The 18,282-nt window shown below is 40.5% G+C and overlaps 1 protein-coding gene across 1 annotated transcript in view; it reads left to right on the forward strand.

The window, feature by feature from the left end:
• asip1 (agouti signaling protein 1) overlaps positions 1-12,620 on the forward strand; it is a 96,933-nt gene extending 84,313 nt beyond the window's left edge. The window contains exons 2-4 of the mRNA XM_074676178.1: positions 9,908-10,079; positions 11,427-11,476; positions 12,115-12,620. Of these exons, the coding sequence (XP_074532279.1) occupies positions 9,914-10,079; positions 11,427-11,476; positions 12,115-12,279 (381 nt within the window). The 5' untranslated portion in view covers positions 9,908-9,913 and the 3' untranslated portion in view covers positions 12,280-12,620. The remainder of the gene's footprint in view (positions 1-9,907; positions 10,080-11,426; positions 11,477-12,114) is intronic.
• The last annotated feature ends 5,662 nt before the right edge of the window (positions 12,621-18,282 follow it).

Consider the following 18,282-nt stretch of genomic DNA (forward strand, 5'->3'; position numbering starts at 1 on the left):
TCAGCTGAGTGACGAAGCCGAGCCTGATGACATAAACCACCGTCACTCCAATCATGGCGTCAGGTTAAATCTGTGCTTCACTCTGGAGCTTTAGCACATTTATGCTGTTCCATTCATCGTCAACTGTCGCGTGGATTTTTGGGGAAATCAAAAACACTTTCTGATGGGTTTGTGGCTCACAGTCAGCTGCTGCCCATTTAGCAGAGCTGTAGTTAACTCAGAGGGGGTATCATGCTATTTTTTAGTCTTTATTCCGTCCCTTTGGTGCCCCCGCAAAATCTTTTCTTGATTTACAGTTTGAAAAATCTCTGTTTTTCTCTCCCTGGTGTTTAAAATGACGTTATTTCAGCTTATGTCTGAAACACTTTTGCCTCATTTCCACCAAGTGGTCTGGTACAGATCAGTACAGTTTGATACGGGTTGGATCCACACACTGTAAAGAAAAGAATAGACGTCGTCTTAATCAGCCTGGAGTCTCCACAAAAACTGCTCCCCCTGGTGGCTGGCTGCAGTACAGGTCAAAAACGTCCATCTCCCCAGTCATTCCAGATGGGCTGTGGTCAAACTTTAAAATATAATTCACCTGGTAGAAATGTTTCTCACATCCAATTGTTGTGGTGTTTTGAAGATACTATTAAGTGTATTGTTTAAGTTTTATTTGACTGAAAAAATTCAGTTTCATTAGTTACTAGAGGTTTAAACGAGGCTTTACATCACACTTAACGATGATTGACAGCTGCCGTTTTTGTGTATCTTTTGCAGAGATTGTAAAATATGTTGGAAAGGTTAGCCAAGAAGAGATTAGACTCTAGCAAAGAAAAGAAAAAAAAATATATATAGAATAGAATAGAATAGAATAGAAAATACTTTATTTATCCCCGAGGGGAAATTCAGGAGTCACCGCAGCATTTAAGAAAACAAAAGTAAGAAAGAGTATAGAAAGTGCAAAAAGGTCCATAAGAAATTAGATGACGATATCCCGTCCACAACTCTCCAGCCCAGCCAGTCTCCACCTCCACAGGGTCCAGGACTGAGCTTCTTCAGCAGTCTGTTCAGTCTCTGTCTCCTGGATCCTGTCTGCTCACAGCAGGTGAAGCTCTTCACATGTGGCGCCGGCGTCCGATGTCAGCTCCATCAGCCACGACCGTGAACAGTACGATGCCGCTGGGTTAGCACAGCTAGCTCGTCTATCCCCCCCGAGCTAGATCCCACGATCCCAACGACAAGAGATGGAAGGACAGGTCCACGTCGTCACTTCTTAGCTCACACCTGAGAACCAGCACGTCGTCCTCACCTCCTTCTCCTCACCTTGTGGGAAACATCAGGCCTTGCACCAGTTAGCATTGACATGCTACGGGCTGCTAACAGCTGATTTCACATGTATACAATGCAGCCATGGTTACATGTAGGATCTCCAGACAAACACAGGTGAAAAGTAGTAACAATACATCGCCAAAGCCACAAAAAGTTTGGTGTCCGTGACCAACATATGAGCCATACAAAGTAATGATCCACTCCAAATACAAAGATTACAAAAAAGAGACGAAAAAAATTACAAGAAACGGACAAAGACGAGAGAGCTGCTGCAACAGGCACCTACTTGGGCAGCGCCTAGCAACGGAAAAAGATATATATATATATATATATATATATAGCCTCTACTGTTCAGACTCTGGCTGCAATTGCTGCCAATGGCTGCACCTGTGACGGGGAATTTTGGCTTCAAAACTGTACAATGATAAATGGTGGAGCCACACTGTCCACTCCATATACAGTTGATGGGTTCAACCACGGATCAATGTCCTGCTTGATTCCAATCAAGTTGCGTTACAAAGTCTGCCAGAAATCTGTGTGTACTCACTGATGATCAGCTGACCTTTAAGGTTCACGTGGCCTCAATTACTCGATCTTGTGGCTCTGCCCTCTATGACATCAGGAGAATCAGACCAAACATCTGCAGATTACCCAGAATGCAGCAGCACATCTGGTCTTTAACCAGCCAATAACAGCACGTCACCCAGCTGTTTATCTCTCTCCACTGGCTTCCAGTGGCAGCTCCAATCAAATTCAAAGCTCTTCCTCTGGCTTACAAAACATTTACAAGAACAGCTCCTGCCTACCTGGGGTCCCTCATCCAGGTCTACACTCCGTCTGATCCTCTACGCTCTGCTTGTGAAAGACGCCTGGTGCTCCCAGCCCAGCATGGCTCCAAATCACTAGCCAGACTCTGCTCCTCTGTTGTTCCCAAATGGTGAATTAATTATCTAACTCTATACGATCCACAGAGTCTCTTTCTACTTTAAGAGATGTCTGAAGACTCATCTGTTCAGGGAACACTTAGACCCTTAATCTGAGTCTTCTTCTCTTTGTCCTCAGGGGGAGAATGAGTCACAGGGTCCTCATATATGCCAGAAACATCTGCAGTCCGACTCTATGGTGTGTTGACTGTGTTTATTAACTAACAGTCTTACAAGCTATATGACTGACAGAAGCTAGAGTCACGGACCGAGGAGTTCCTGCTCTTCCCACTCCATTGATCAGTCTCTCTTCATGCATGTTGGGCTGTAAAAACTCAAACCTGTTGACTCCTGGTCTGGCTGCGCTCATTATATCCGCTTGTTGTTGTAGTCAAGATAAATACGAACTGATTTTGATACGGTTTGTTTTATTTTGGAAGTCACTGGGTGTTTTAGGTTGTTTCTGGTTAGGACTTCCTGCCCTGCTTCATCTTTCCTGTGCTGAATTTATGAGCTACAGCTCTGCGCATTCACTTGAATTGGCAAGCCCTCTGGAGGCCTATTGGAGGCAGACCTTGGTGATTAAGGCCCACCTCCCCAACATATCTCAAAGCAGTTCGCAAATCCTCATGCGATGGCCTTATTTCAACAAGTCTGGAAGATCTGATGAAGATCTGGTGAAGATCTGGAGCCACTTTTAAGGAGCATCTTGACTATTTCACAGATTCTTTCACAGACTTTCGCAGACGTTCGAAGATCTGCACGCGCTCAGTCTGAACATTTTTAACTCGTCTCCCTCGGGTTTGAAATACATAGAAGTCGCTCGGAAGGGAGATGTTTAGTATTTAGCGAACTCTCCACCAAAAAGGAAGCTTTGTGTGTTTTTTCCAGCTCCTGTCGTGACGGTTATTACTGCAAAATTATTCCAGCATGAAAACAGATGACTTGCTCTGAGGTATTTTTAAATACTGCACCAAATAGACGTACTGATGTGTGTGTGTGACTCGCTAAGGATCTATCTCATATAGTGGGATAAACACCAGTCCGACCAGCTTTAATGTCGGCTCCTCCTCAGGTTCCCTTGTTATTGAATTTAAATGAGAGTGTTTTAACGGCGTAGACAGATTCTATTTTACTGCTACTCATGTCTGAACTTTTGTAAACAGATCCCAGTGTGGATCTGGTCCCACCAGTGTGAGTTTAGCTGTTCAATGACACAAACTAATTAACCAGAGACACATTTGTTAAAGCGATGCCATATGTTTGGTTTCTCCGCTGCCAGCTCTAAATGTACCTCCTTTCTTTGCTGTAATCTAATCAGGAGCTCCTAATCTAATAAAGGGAGATCCCTGCAGGCACAGCTGGGTTCATTTTAGTCTTTTTGAATGGACAGGACTAATGACTGCCAGTTTAACCCTTGATCTGATGATTTAGGGTCATTAGTGCGAGCACTGAAGCGTCATTTTTGGCACTTTGCGTGTCACCCAGTCATTGACTGTCGGAGGGTGTTGCGTGCTCCTGCGCTGAAACGCTCTAAAAGCCAAAGTTTGGGCTCACGTGATGCAAAGTTGTAAATCTCCTTTTCAGCTCAGTCGACAGAAAAACTTAATCCAGCCCAGAGGGGAAGTCTGTTTTTCCTCAAAACATGTTAAAAACAAACATTAAGGAGTCTGTGGAATGGTTCAAACCACTAACCACATTCTGTTATTACTCTGGCCCTTGAAGCTTGATTTTTTTTAATTCAAGAAATGATGCCACAGGATACTTCTCCAGCCTAAAGATGAGGGATGAGCGGGTGACATGGTTCATCAGGGGGTGGGGGTCATTTTCTGGAGACTAAATCGTACAGACTTTGAATTTCAAGTCACACATATCAACTGACTGAAAGAAATTTATCGAAGCAGAGAAGAAGCCACTGAGCAAGGAGACGTTCAAAGGACGTTCTGTCAAAAAATGACACGGAAAGGACGGTGGTTGAACGTCTCTTTGTGCAGTGGGCTTGCACACTCATTCCTGCTTAAGCGTCTACTTGACATCGAAAATGTTAAAATGTTGAACTGCATATTGACATCCAGGTAGGGTCATGGTTAGACGTCCTAATAGAGGGTATGTGTTAACGTCACTTCCCCTTGGGAAAACACCCATTTCAGTTGGACTAAGTGGCAAAACAAACTCCACTTAGCATCAGGGAGAGCAGCGCTAAACATGGCGAGACTGGAGAAAATGTGGAATATTACATGAAGAGCTTGACTCCACATTCATTTGTTAAAGGTCCCATATTCTGCTCCTTTCCTGCAGTTTAATCTGGATCATTGATGTCTTCATGAAATGGTAGTAACATGTTTTGGTCCAAAAAGCCAATAAATCAAGCACAGCAGCATTGTTTCCAGGCTCTCATAGCCCCTCTGTTCAGAACGCTCTGATTTAGTGGGCGTGGCCTTCATATGTAAATGAGCCACCGCTGATACCGCCCCGCTCTTCCACGTCACTGAGAGCGGCGCCACGAGCTCCGAGTGCACAATGTTTAGAAAACAGAGAAGCTCGTTTAACGTAACATTACAGGCTAAAACAACAGGCTAACTGCAGCTAAAGTTAGCATCCTGAAGCTAACACAGAGACAGGGGGGACACTGAGGAAAAGCTCTTCCATCTGCTCCACAGCACACAGCATTTGAAATACTCACATTTCCAGGGTCCCAGGTTTGTTGGAGGATGGTTGGTAATGAGCCTGGATTCAGGACCAGTCTATTGGCTAGCCCTCTGTTGGACTGTCCAAAGTTGGAAAAGCAGTCGGCCGTGAAGTGACTAGCACACACATGCACAGTTTTACTGAGTGTAGCTGGAACATTTCCTGATAAATGAACTCTAGACACTTAGTCTGTCTTCTTCTGAGATGGGAAGCTTGTGCATGGAACTATGTGGCTGTTTACAGCCAAAAACAGAGCAGTGATGGCTCTTCAACTTTGGCATTCTCCTCCCCTCTGCTGGAGAGATTTCTCTCCAGCAGCAGGGAGGGGAGTGGGAAGGGAGGAGGTTCGGGGGTATCTGATCCGGTGGACCAATCAGGTCAGACTTGCTCCTGATTGGTCAAAAAAGGGAATCGCTGATGTCGGCACATCCCCAAAACCCAAACAGCTTGTTTTAGCTCAGGATTTTACATTCACAAGCTCTACTAACAACAGGTTTTGTCATTAAATATCATATATTGTGGGCTGGGAGGAAAGACAAAGACCCACAAATTTCACTAAAAGACTTAATAAAGTGATTTTGGCATAATCAATCAATCAATATTCTAATTAAGTAGTTAATAATTAAATTGCAACAAACTGAGCAGCAGACCTGAAGCTACCTAACTTTTTAGAAAGATGGAGAAAAAAAACGCTCCCCCACCGAGGCCATGTCCACATGTAGTTGGGTGTTTGGGAAACTGCATGTATTTTTTATATGTTTAGACAAGTTGTGCATACGAAAACACAGCTTCAATCACAAGAAAATGTTTTCCAGAAACTCTGGCAAAAGTGAAGTTTGTGGAAAACTCCATATGTTTTTGGCATGCTTTGAGCCACCCTCACAGGTGGATTTGCGTGTGTGGGCGAAAGTATTTTTAAAAACAAATGAGGGGAAGATATTTGTTTTTGAAAATACCTGGATACATGTGGACAAGGCCTAATACACAAGTCACTGCTGATGCCTTCAACAAACTGATGAGACTCACACACCTCTCCACCACTGATGGTGCCTCTCTGACCTCCTGCTCACGGAGCTCTGCATGGCTCAACCTTTTTTACCACCTGAACAAATATTTTTAGAGTATTTTTTACTTCCTCGTGCAGTTTGTGCATCACATGCAGTCTTTGGCTTCATCTGGGCCCAGGATCTTTATGATGTTTTCTAACATATCCACCTGCTGTTTTATCATTAATTCACCTCTTTCATTTTTTAACACTGAAACCAAACAACACTCTGAGGTGAGGTGTTGGAAAAACAGCCTCTCTGGACACCTGCTGAAACTTGCAGTCATGGAAAACATCATTAGACCCCCCCATGTTTTCTTCAGTTTTTTGTTCATTTTAATGCCTGGTACAACTTTCGGTACATTAGTTTGGACAAATATAATGAAAACAACAAAAACAGCTCATAAGGGTTAAATCGATTCCAAAGGTTGATTCCAAGCTCCTCATGCCATCTGAGTCTAAACATGAAATCTACAAATCAACACAGGAAACTAAACTCCAGCTCAGCCGAGATGCCATTCCCTTTTGACTCATGGCAATCCCTTTGCGACTTGTGCTGATAGCTCAGCTACTCATGGCAGTCACTCAGTGACTCATGTGGCTAAGTAATTGGCATGGGTCGCTAAGCGATTGCCCATCTCACCATGCAATAACCATGAGCCACAGAGTGATTGGCATGAGTCACTGAACGTGGGCATAAGTTGCTGAAAAATTGGCATGAGTCACTGAGGGATTGACACAAATCACTAAGCAATTGCCATGAGTCCCCAAGGATTTGGCAAAGGGTGCTGGGTCATAGACATGTGTGACTGAGGGGTTGCTACAAGTTGCACAGGAAGTAGTATTAGTCCTTGAGGGCTCGGCAAAAGTCGCTGAGGGATTGCACAAGTCACTGAGGGGTTGGCTTGAAAAGTTATGTGATTTTCAGGGGTAGCTTAGCAATTTTCAGGGGTCTTGAGAAATAAGCACAAGTAGCTGGGCAAGTGCCAAGAGTCAGAGCAGTTGGCATGAGTCGCTGAACGTTTGCATTAGTTGCTGAAAAATTGGCACAAGTCACTGGGGAATTGCCCATGTCCCTGAGGGATTGGCACAAGTCACTAAGCAGATGCCATGAGTCCCCAAGGATTCGGCACAGGGTTCTGGGTCAAGAGTTACTGAGCGGTTGACACAAGTCACTAAGGGAATGGCATTAGTCCCTGAGGGCTCGGCAAGAGTTGCTGAGGGATTTCACAAGTCACTGAGGGCTTGGCTCGAGTAGCTTTGTGATTTCAAAGATGTAGCTAACCGATTGGCACGAGTGCTTGAGAAATCCGCACAAGTCGCTGAGCAATGCAGAGAGTCACAGAGCGATTGGCATGAGTCACTGAACGCTGGCATAAGTTGCTGAAAAAATGGCATGAGTCACTGGGGGATTGCCCATGTCCCTGAGGATATGGCACAGGGTGCTGAGTTATTGACATGTGTCACTGAGGACTTGGTGAGAGTTGTTGAGGGATTGGCTCGAGTAGCTATGTGATTTCAGGGAGTAGCTAAGAGAGGGGCACATCCTTGAGAAATCAGCACAAGTTGCTGAGCAATTGCGAAGAGTCACTGAGTGATTGGCATAAGTTGCTGAAAAATTGGCATGAGTCACTGGGGAATTGCCCATGTCCCTGATGGATTGGCACAAGTCATTAAGCGATTGCCACAAGTCCACAAAGATATGGCACAGGGTGCTGAGTCGCTTGACAAGAGTCACTCAGGGCTCGGCAAGAGTCGTTGAAGGATTGGCTTGAGTAGCTTAAAATTTCCAGGAGTAGCAAAGCATGGGTCTTGAGAAATCAGCACAAGTCTGAGCAATTTCCAATAGTCACAGAGCCATTGGCATGAGTCACTGAATGCTGGCATAAGCTGCTGAAAAATTGGCATGAGTCACTGAGGAATTGCCCATGTCCCTGAGGGATTGGCACAAGCCACTAAGCCAGGGGTGGCCAACCAGTCAGAGACCAAGAGCCACAATAATGACCGTGGTACTACAGAGAGCCACGTCATGCACGGGGTCTTACAAACACGCTTCCTGTCACACAAAAATGAAATGACATAAAATGGAAGTCAGTATATTTCCAACTTTCGAAGCAAGATTTATTGTGTTTGTAAATGTGTTTCAATTTGTACTAGAGAACAGAAACTGAAACTTAAGTATCAATCAGTCCACCCAAACATTGATCCCAACGTTGGCATCAGTATATCAATACTGTAGATTGATTGCCACACCAGTATTCTTTACTATATATGTATTTTTCATGAGTGGATCAAAGACCCGCATGCAGAAAGGCAAAGAGCCACATGCGGCTCCCGAGCTGCAGGTTGGCCACCCCTGCACTAAGCCATTGTCATGAGTCCTGGTGCTGAGTCATTGACATGTGTCACTGAGGGCTTGGCAAAAGTCGTTGAGGAATTGGCTTGAGTAGCTGTGTGATTTCCTGGGGTAGCAAAGCGATTGTCACGAGTCGTAGAGATATTAGCACAAGTCGCTAGTGCCGAGAGTCACAGAGCGATTTCCATGAGTCGCTGAGGATTTGGCTCTGGTTGCTGAGTGACTGACACGATTCACTGAGGGGTTGGCACGAGTCACTAAGGGGATTGACGTGAGTAGCTATGAGATCGCCAGGAGTCACTTGCTGAGCCATCAATGGCATACCATTAGCTGCTTTTGGCTCATGCTGTTGCTCATAAATTTAACGAGGATTTTTTGTCAGGGTTGCTTTTAGTTATTTCCCTTAATGCTGGAAAGAAGCAGACTGTTATCAATCATCAATCGGAAAAAACAGTTTTTCTAATATTTGCAGCACAGCTGCAGTTTGCCCTGACCTACTGTTTCCTTTGATTGAATCCATTTTATTTCTGTTCTGAGGCAAAGCCCAGAATAATATATTCATAATTTCAGAAGAAACATCTTTAATATCTTTATTTTTCAACAATCTAATAAAGATGTGTTTCTTTTCCCCATCTCACTGTGGGTTTTAAATCCTCTCTCTGCCAGTTCATTTGTCTGTCTCTCTTAGCATGACTGAAAGCAAAAACTGCCGCCAACAATCCAAGAACAAAACATGCTGCCAAGAGTCAAAGGACAAACGAGGGTGGAGGTTTAAAAAATAAACACTATAATCAGCCTGAATTAGAGGGGAAGTCTGGATCACAGAGACTCATCAGACTCCAACATGAGGCTCCAACAGGCTGAGAATAAGAGGAACAGGTGAAAGAAATAAAAACCGGACCCAAGATGGCAGCCTATTGTTATGAACACACATATTTTGCAAAGCCTCATGGGATTGTTAATATTAAACAGCGGTTTCTGGTGACATGTAACTTTTTCCAAATCACTCAGTAGTTGTGTAGTTTGATGGTTTTCCCAAGCAGCAACTGCCCATCCAAAACTATGAAGCAAATGCAGAAGTATTTAAAGCTGCAGTTCCTCGAGTTTCCACTAGAGGCTGGCTGCAAACACAGGAAACCACATACATACCCATTAAAAATAACTGATCTTTACAGCAGAAATAAACATATTTACGGCCTTGTTACAGAAACAAACTTCAGTTTAAGAAGCGCATGTCTTTATCAACACACCTTGCAGAGGTTTTTTTTCCACAACTTGTTCTGGGCCGAGCCTGAAAAACAGGGCAAAAACCCTCTTAAAACTTTAGCAATCAATCTTCTTTTTCTTTTTCCTGCTCAAAGTCGTGCCGAAACATGAAACAAAATTCAGTCATGGTCCAAAAATGTACGATTCCAGTGCTTTTGTGCAGATATGTGCTCCACAGCGCCCCCGAGGGCAACTTGTTTTGTGTATATTTGACATATTGATTTTGAAGTTTTTTTGCGCATTGTGCCTTCATATCCTTAGACCGTAACTCACTGCTTGATCCTGACACAAGTTGTCTTTTTACTTTTGCTCCAGATAAAGATGCACACCCTCCTGTTTCTCGGCTGCTTCGTCCTGGTGGTGTCGGATTACCTTTTTAGCTCCGCCCACATGATCCCAGAAGACACGCTCTCCAACAACAGAGTAGTGGTATCGAACGCTCTGTCTCAGAGTCTGGAAGTGCCGTCTCCGCCCGTTCTTATAGTAGGTGAGTTTAAGGGTTTTACTATTTTATACCTGGTTACTTCTGTCACGGCTGTTTTGTGTCACTTCAGTGACTTTATTCCTAGAGCAATTGAAAAAGAAACAAACAGACAAAAGGTCGAAATTTTAGACAATAAGGTCATATATTGACTTTATATTCATAATTTCAACTTTTAATCTCATAATTTTCACCTTTTATCTCAGATTCTGACTTATTATCTCACATGATGACTTTAATTATAATATTTTTGACCCTTTCTCCAGTATTTTGACCTTTAATCTCATAATTTTGACCTTTCTCCATAATGTTGACCTTTTATTACATATTTCTGACCTTTTATCTCATATTTTTTTACTTTTCTTATCTCATATTTTTGCATTTATTATCTCAAAATTTTGACCTTTTATTCATAGTGTTGACTTTTTAATCTCAAAATTTTGACCTTTATCTTATAATTTTGACCTTTAACTCATATATTTTGACCTTTTATTTGTAATCTTAACTTCTTATCACGTAATTTGACCTTTTATCTCAATTTTCTGACCTTTTATCTCATATTTTTGCCTCTTTCTCTCATAATCTTTGCTTTTGTATTCATGATTTCCAATTTTTATTCATAATTTTGATCTTTTATTTCCATTCTGACTTTTAAACTCATATTTTCAACTTTTTATCTTTTTATTTTGACTTTTTCTGCATCAATTTGACCTTTTATCTCTTTTTTTTCATATTTTAGACTTTTTGTCACATTATTTTGACCTCCAAAATTTTGACTTTACATGATTTTGACTTTTTAATCTTAAGAATATTAATCTTTCTCTCATTATAACTTTGTAATCTCATAATTTTGTTTTTTTCATTATTTTTGTTTGCTTTAAACCTTTTATATCTAACCGATAAAGAATCAAGAATTAGATTCCTCTTCTTCTGACGAAAAAATTATCTGCCTTCCCTTTTACAGTTTTGCAGTATCACTTGAAACAACCTGCCCAAGTATTACATTTTCTCTTGTGAACTAAAAATATTTCCAGAAAGATTTCTTCTCAGGTTATGGGACATTATTAAAGCCGTATGATCTTTAAAAAAAATGTTGTCAAGGCTATGAGTTATCTTTTTCTATCCTGCAATAACTGTTTGTTTGTTTTGTTTTCACGCTTGGTTACAGTTGTTTTTGAGTGCTTTTATTCTGAAAATCCCAAAACACATGTAAGTTAAAAGTTTAGCCCTCCAGGATATTCCTCCCCAAACATCAGCTCTGTTATATTAAAGACCAACATGTAAACATTCACAGGACAAAAGCTGTGACACTCCATCATTAATCATGGAGCATGCTGTAACCTTTTGTTTCAGAGCTGCCGAAGTCGTCGAAGAAGAACAGGAAGACGAAGAAACAGAGGAAGGTACGAGTGAAGAAAACCACACAGGCGGTGTTCATGTTAGCTGAATATTTCATTTTGAATGATCTCAGAGAATAATTCTTGACCTTTTATGACATGAAAGTGTGATACTTTGAAAAACTAAATGGAAACATTTTTACAGTTAACTCTTAAAGTCTACTTGTTTATGTTTTGTAAACTTTAATCTGCTGCACATGTTCCTGTTTACGCTTCTTACTGTGAGGTTTAATTAAAAGCTGTGACTAGGTGAGATTAGCTCATCGCAAATCAGCATGAAGCAGAAAACTTCCAAATATTAAACTCTTTCTGTGCGTAGAGAAGGCAGTTTTCACATGTCAAAGGGTAAAAGAGGTCAAATTTTAAACTTGACCAAGAAAAGACTGCAAAAGGTAGAAAAGTCAGCATGAAACGTCTTTAAGATTGATTGAAAGATGCTAAGAGACATCGAGTGTTCTGACTTTTCAACTTTTGTTGTTTCCACAGAGCTGTTAAAGTAAATTTATACTGATTAAACCTGCAGGAACTAAAGAAGTCATATGCAAATCTCTCCTCTCCTCTCCTCTCCTCTCCTCTCCTCTCCTCTCCTCTCCTCTCCTCTCCTCTCCTCTCCTCTCCTCTCTGTCTTTCTTCCTTCCTCTCAGAACAAATTTGGAGTGAAGAAGCGTCCTCCTCCCCCTGCGAACTGTATTCCCCTGTGGGGAAGCTGTAAATCTCCCAGCAATGTGTGCTGTGATTTCTGCGCCTTCTGCCAGTGTCGGCTCTTCAGGACTGTGTGTTACTGTCGGATGGGCAACCCTCGCTGCTGAACGCCTGCAGCCCGTCACGGCCATGAGATCACGCCTCCTAAACTCATCTTAGAGTGAGTTTGAAGAGAGCTCTGCGAGAGGTGGATCGTTTTTAGCTCTTGGTTTGTAACTTTGCCTAAAATTCACTGCATGATAGCACTTTATAACAAAGGACACCACACAGTGAAGTTTACAGGGTGTACTGCTTGTAGCACTGCCGTCAGACCTATAGAGTTTAAAGAGAGCCGGTTGAAAACTTTTTTACAGACTTAGAAACTTTTTGCATACTTTGACCATGCTTGCTCAGATGATTTTATACATTACTATATTTTTTACACAGGAAATGTGCATTACTTTATTCATACGACATTTACAAAATGCTTCAAATATCTTGTGGAGCTGAAAAATAAAGACTTTATATAACACTTTTTAACTGTGTTGTTCTGTTGCATTCATTTTAAGAGAAAATAAAAATTTAAAGCATCCCAAATCAAAATGACTTCCTGTCTTTAGCTCCTCTGGGACTCAAGGTTAAAGTCTGGTCACTAGTTTCACATCAGCAAAACTCAGATGTTAAAGCAGCTGGAAAAGAGAATAAGAAGAACAAACATACATTAAATGTGTCAGAGCATTTACATATTCTTTAATTAACCCTTTGATGCCTGTTTTCCCAAATTTGCAACATTTCTGTTCCAAAGTGTTTGCACTATGTCCCATCGTGCCATTTGCTGTAAGAGAAATATGGAAATTTGAAAAAAAAAAAAAAAAAAAAAAGGGAAAAAAAAATTAAAGAATCTGCAAATATTTGATAGAAAAATAAAAATTAAATACATTTGCAAAAATGTCAAGTATTTGCCATTGTGACATTTGTAATTAGAGGAATTTGGACATTCAAGAAAAAAAAATTGAGGTCCAAAAATAAATTTAAGAATGCAAATATTTAAAAGAAAAATTAAAATTAGATAAATAATCAGAAAATTTCAAGTATGTGCCATTGTGTCATTTGTTAAAAGAGAAATATGGAAATTTGAAAAAATTTCAAAAAAATTTGGGGGAAAATTTAGAAATTTCAGGAATCTGCAAATATTTAATAGAAAAATTAAAATTAAAGAAATTTGCAAAAATTTCAAATATCCTAATGCATAATTTGTAAAAAAAGAAAAAAAAAAAAAGAAAAAAAAAAAGAATAAATAAATAAAAAAATTGGAAAAATATTAAAATAAATAAAAAAAATAAACTTTGGAAGTTTCAAAAATTGGTAAAGAAAATTCAGCATTTTTTAAAATTTGCAAAACAAAATCTAATAAAAAAAAATTGCAAAAAATGTTTGTTTTTATATCAAAAATTTCCAATTTTTTTTTAAATCTAATAAATTATACAAAAAAATTGCAAACATTTTAAAAATTTTGAAAGATTACTAGAATTTGATGGCATTTTTTCAAAATATTGCTTGACTTACCATTTGTTGTTGTTTGCTAATGACTTTCCACACAAAAAACATGTATTTGAAGCACATTTGCAACAGAATTAAAATCAGTATTTTCTTCCAGATGAGTCTTTTTGTAGATGTAGTTATCTTCCCAGGGCTGTAAAACTTGAGGTTAGCCACAGGTGCATGGAAAGTTGGTGGGCTGTTGATGTTGTAGGAGGTGAAGTATAGCGGTGGCAGGCTTTATTGACAGATGGGATGAAGATTTGGTTCAACTCAATGTTTACACAGGATTTCACTTAGTGCCAGTGTCTTTAATCATCAGTTCCCTCTGTGAGAAAATAAAAATTCTTTACTCTTACTTTTAACTGAATGTTGAAGCCAGAGACAAATGTTAAAGTTCAGGCTGTTAGAGTGAAAGTTTAAGCTCTGGCAGCAACATCTCTGCAGACGCTGGTGAGAAAACAACAGATGCACTCCACGAACTCATTGAGTAGCATGTCGTTAGCATTAAAATAACAGCTCTTTCCCATCATCATGTTGATCAATCAATAACTGCAGTATAAGTCTGTGGGTACAGAAACAAGTTTAGGACTCTGATGGTCTCACCAGACTCAGCGACCATCGTGACTGGTGGAGTTAATGGAGGGGCACATGCTGAAGCTGGCAGATATCAAACATATTTATTTGAACCTCCATGTTTCCATTCCCATGAAAACACTCAACATTGGATCCTAATAATCCCTTTGGCGTTGAATAACAAAGATTAACGATGTGTGTGTTGGAACTGCAACCTCCATAGTGAATACTTCCAGAGTGTGTTGAGACTAACGGATCATCAGGTCAGATCTGGAGAAAGAATCTGGCTCTGGATCGTCAGAGAAGCTCTGTCTTTCCTCAGCAGCCACCGCTGATTGAACATTGATGAAAGCTGGATGTCCCAACAGAAACAAGATGTCCTCAATGGCTTTTTAATGTCGGGCTGCAGGGTGTGTTATGCTGAACCTTCGGCAAACACAGACAGGATGTTTCACTTTCAAACATCTGAGGACGACAGAAGTGTCTTTAATCTACAACAAACTTTGGGTTGTTGGACAAAAGATTGATTTTATCATGGATTGGACTTAAGTCATGTACTATTGCGTGAATATCTAGATCCTGTGTTTCTCCTGGCAGCCAATCAGAAAGCTCTAATCCTGGAAGTAACTCCTATAGGAAGCTACTGTTCATAGTGCTTGTTCCTGGACTCCAGCAGGAGAAACAGGTGAATTGATTGGCATTAACCTGATGTCACACACACGTAATGCATTAAATATGTTGTATGTGATGTGTGAAGTGTACAATTGTGTAATTAATACACGAAATGTCATATTCTATTTTTTGGGGCCCATTTGTCAGGGGGCCGGTTAGTCAGATAATTAGAGGGCTTGTTAGTCAGAAGAGTTTGGATTTCACTGTTATCTGAGGGTCTTAACAACATCATGGGCCCCTGGGCAAATCAGTATGTTCAGACCCCTTGCATGCCCACAATCAAACCGCACAACCAAAAATGAGTAAAGATTAAAACCTTTTTAATTGATCAGTGGTGTCCCCTAAACTCTTGTTGGTGAGCAGCTCTGATCTGTTTGAATTTTTATAGGATAGAAGTTCTCTGGATGATGGTGTTCTCGTCTGAACGAGAAACGAGAACGCCATCAAATTCCAAACAAAGTTTCTGACCAAAGGGCTTCCAGACTTACCATCCTTCTGATTTTCTGACAAATGGGCCCTTTTTCATTTCTGTCTAACATGTTATTTGCTTTTCTGACTGACAGGTTTTCTGACTGAAGAGCTTTCTTGATTTTCTGACTATGGACCCTCTGTTTTCTGACTAACAGGATCTTTTTTTCTGACTAACAAGCCTTATGTTTGTCCAACTAATGGGGTTTCTGGCTAATTTCTGGCTAATTTGTTCTTTGCTTTTCTGACCGACAGGCCTTTTGATTCTCTGACGTATGGGCCTTCTTAATTCCTGGCTAACAAGCTATTTGCTTTTCTGACTCACAGGCCTTCTGATTGTCTGACTCACATGCTATTTACAACTCTGACTATGGACCTTCTGTTATCTAACTAACATGCTCTTTATTTTACTGACTAAAAAGCCTTCTAAATGTCTGACTAATGGGGTGTCTTAATTTCTGGCAAATATCATCTTTGCTTTCTTGACTTACAAGCCTTCTGATTGGCTGACTAATGGACCTTTTTCATTTCTGTCTAACATGCTATTTGCTTTTCTGACTGAAGAGCTCTCTGACAAACAGACCTCTTGATTTTCTGACTATGGACCTATGTTTTCAATATAACAGGCTCTTTTTTTTTACTGACAAACAAGCCTTATGATTGTCTGACTAATGTGCCCTCTTAATTTCTGGCTAAAATGATCTTTGCTTTTTTGACCAACAGGCCTTCTGATTTTCTGACCAACATGTTATTTACTATTCTGACTATGCCCCTTCTGTTTTCAGACAAAAAGGCTCTTTCTACACACTAACACACCTTCTGATTTTCTGACTAACTGGCATTCTCAATTCTTGTCTAACTTGCTATTTGCTTTTCTGATTAACAGGCCTTTCGTTTTTTGACTAACATGCTTGATACTATTCTGTTTATAGAACCTCTGTTTTCTGACTAACAGTTTCTGACAACACTTTTTTTTTTTACTGATTAACACTCTTTATCATTGTCTGACTTATGGGCCTTCTTAATTTCTGGCTAACATGATCTTTGCTTTTCTGACTCACAGACCTTCTGATTTTCTGACTAAAAAGCCTCTTTTTTTACTGACTAACAAACCTTCTGATTGTCTGACTAACGGGCCTTCTAATTTCTAACTAGCATGCTATGTGCTTTTTCTGACTAATGGGCTTTTGGACAAACAGGCCTTCTGATTTTCTGAATCACAGGCCATCTTATTTTCTGACCAAAAGTCCTTTGTATTGTCTTTCTAATGGGCCTTCTGTTTTCTGATTCACATGCTATTTACTATTCTGACTAACAGACCATCTGATTTGTTGACTAATAGGCTTTTTTTTACTGACTAACAAGCCTTCTAATTTTCTGACTAATACAGTTTCTTGATTTCTGGCTAATATAATCTTGTCTTATCTGAACAACAGGCCTTCTCATTTCCTTGCTAACAAGCTATGTGCTTTTTCTTACTAACAGGCTTTCTGATTGGCTGACTAATGGACCTTCTCCCTTTCTGGCTAATATGATCTTTGCTTTTCTGACTCACAGACCTTCTGATTATCTAACTAATAGCCTCTTTTTTTACTGACTAACAAACCCTCTGATTGGCTGACTAACGGGCCTTCTAATTTCTGACTTGCATGCTATGTGCGTTTTCTGACTTACGGGCTTTCTGACAAACAGACCTCTTGATTTTCTGACTATGGACCTTCTGTTAACTGACTAACAGGCTCTTTTTTACTGACTAACAAACCTTCTGATTGTCTGACTAATAATAATAATACATTCTATTTAGAAGCGCCTTTCTAAGCACCCAAGAACACTTTACAAAATACATAATAAAAACACAGCATTAAAATCACAATTAAAATAAATAATACAACATAAAAGAGTGACACAGTTGAACAAGGGTGGAAAATCTACGTAGTGAAGTTGTGTGGTTCTTCTTGAATTGACCCTTTGAAAACCAGTAGATAATCGGAGAAATGATGCGATGTTTCCCCACAAAGTCTGCTCCTCGAACCTGGTTTTACAGTGAAAATCAAAGAAGAAAACCGCTTTCATTTGACCGGAAATTCCTGTTATCGCCGTGCATGTTTGTTGTAAAGTCAGCGTATCGACGCTGATCCCGCTCCCTGCCTGCGCTGCTAATATGTGACTCATCGGGAAAGTTTAAGTGTCGGTCTGTGTGTCGTTGTCGAATTAGAGAGAAATAAGAGGTAACAGCAGTTCATCAGATGGGGAAATTATTCAATTCAGTTTCAAAACAATAACTCCCAGCAGGCTTTGCTTTGTGTGCTTTGTGTGCTCCCCTGCTTATAAATCAGGCTCATATAAACGTCCGTGAACCACATTTCTGCCTCAATGTGGACGTCTAAAGACCTCATCGTCGAAACACACTGAGGCGTTGTTCGTCTGTAAACGACCTGACTTTTAGTGAAACTCCATGACGGTGACGTTATCAAGTTTAGGACAGCTCAAGGTGTTTGTTTATGTCAGTGTTTTTTTTTTTTTTTCCAAATCTACCACTGATTGCAGTAAGCTAATAAAACACACATGAGCTACATTCCCAGGAAACAACCACACATAGGAGAGACTGTGAGAACACAAATCTTCTCACTGTCCGATGTGTTGTTTTTCACAGAGCATCCCTCTCAGGAGTCAATATTAAGCCCTGATCTGACAGAGTTTTATAGTCCTTCAGCGCCAACGCTTCCCCTCACTTTTTTTATTTATCATTCCTGCTGTGACCTACTTCCCTCTGATTGTCTTCATTTTGCCACATTTAGACGACGATGGCGGCAGAGTCGCCCCGGCCGTTCGTCCGTACAGGCGTCAGGTTTGCAGCATTCCTCTGCTCCTTCCTG

Source organism: Halichoeres trimaculatus, unplaced genomic scaffold, assembly GCF_033239565.1.
Source record: "Halichoeres trimaculatus isolate MK-OKI-2021-1 unplaced genomic scaffold, fHalTri1.1 fHalTri1_scaffold_1, whole genome shotgun sequence".
Classification (NCBI taxonomy): Eukaryota; Metazoa; Chordata; class Actinopteri; order Labriformes; family Labridae; genus Halichoeres; species Halichoeres trimaculatus.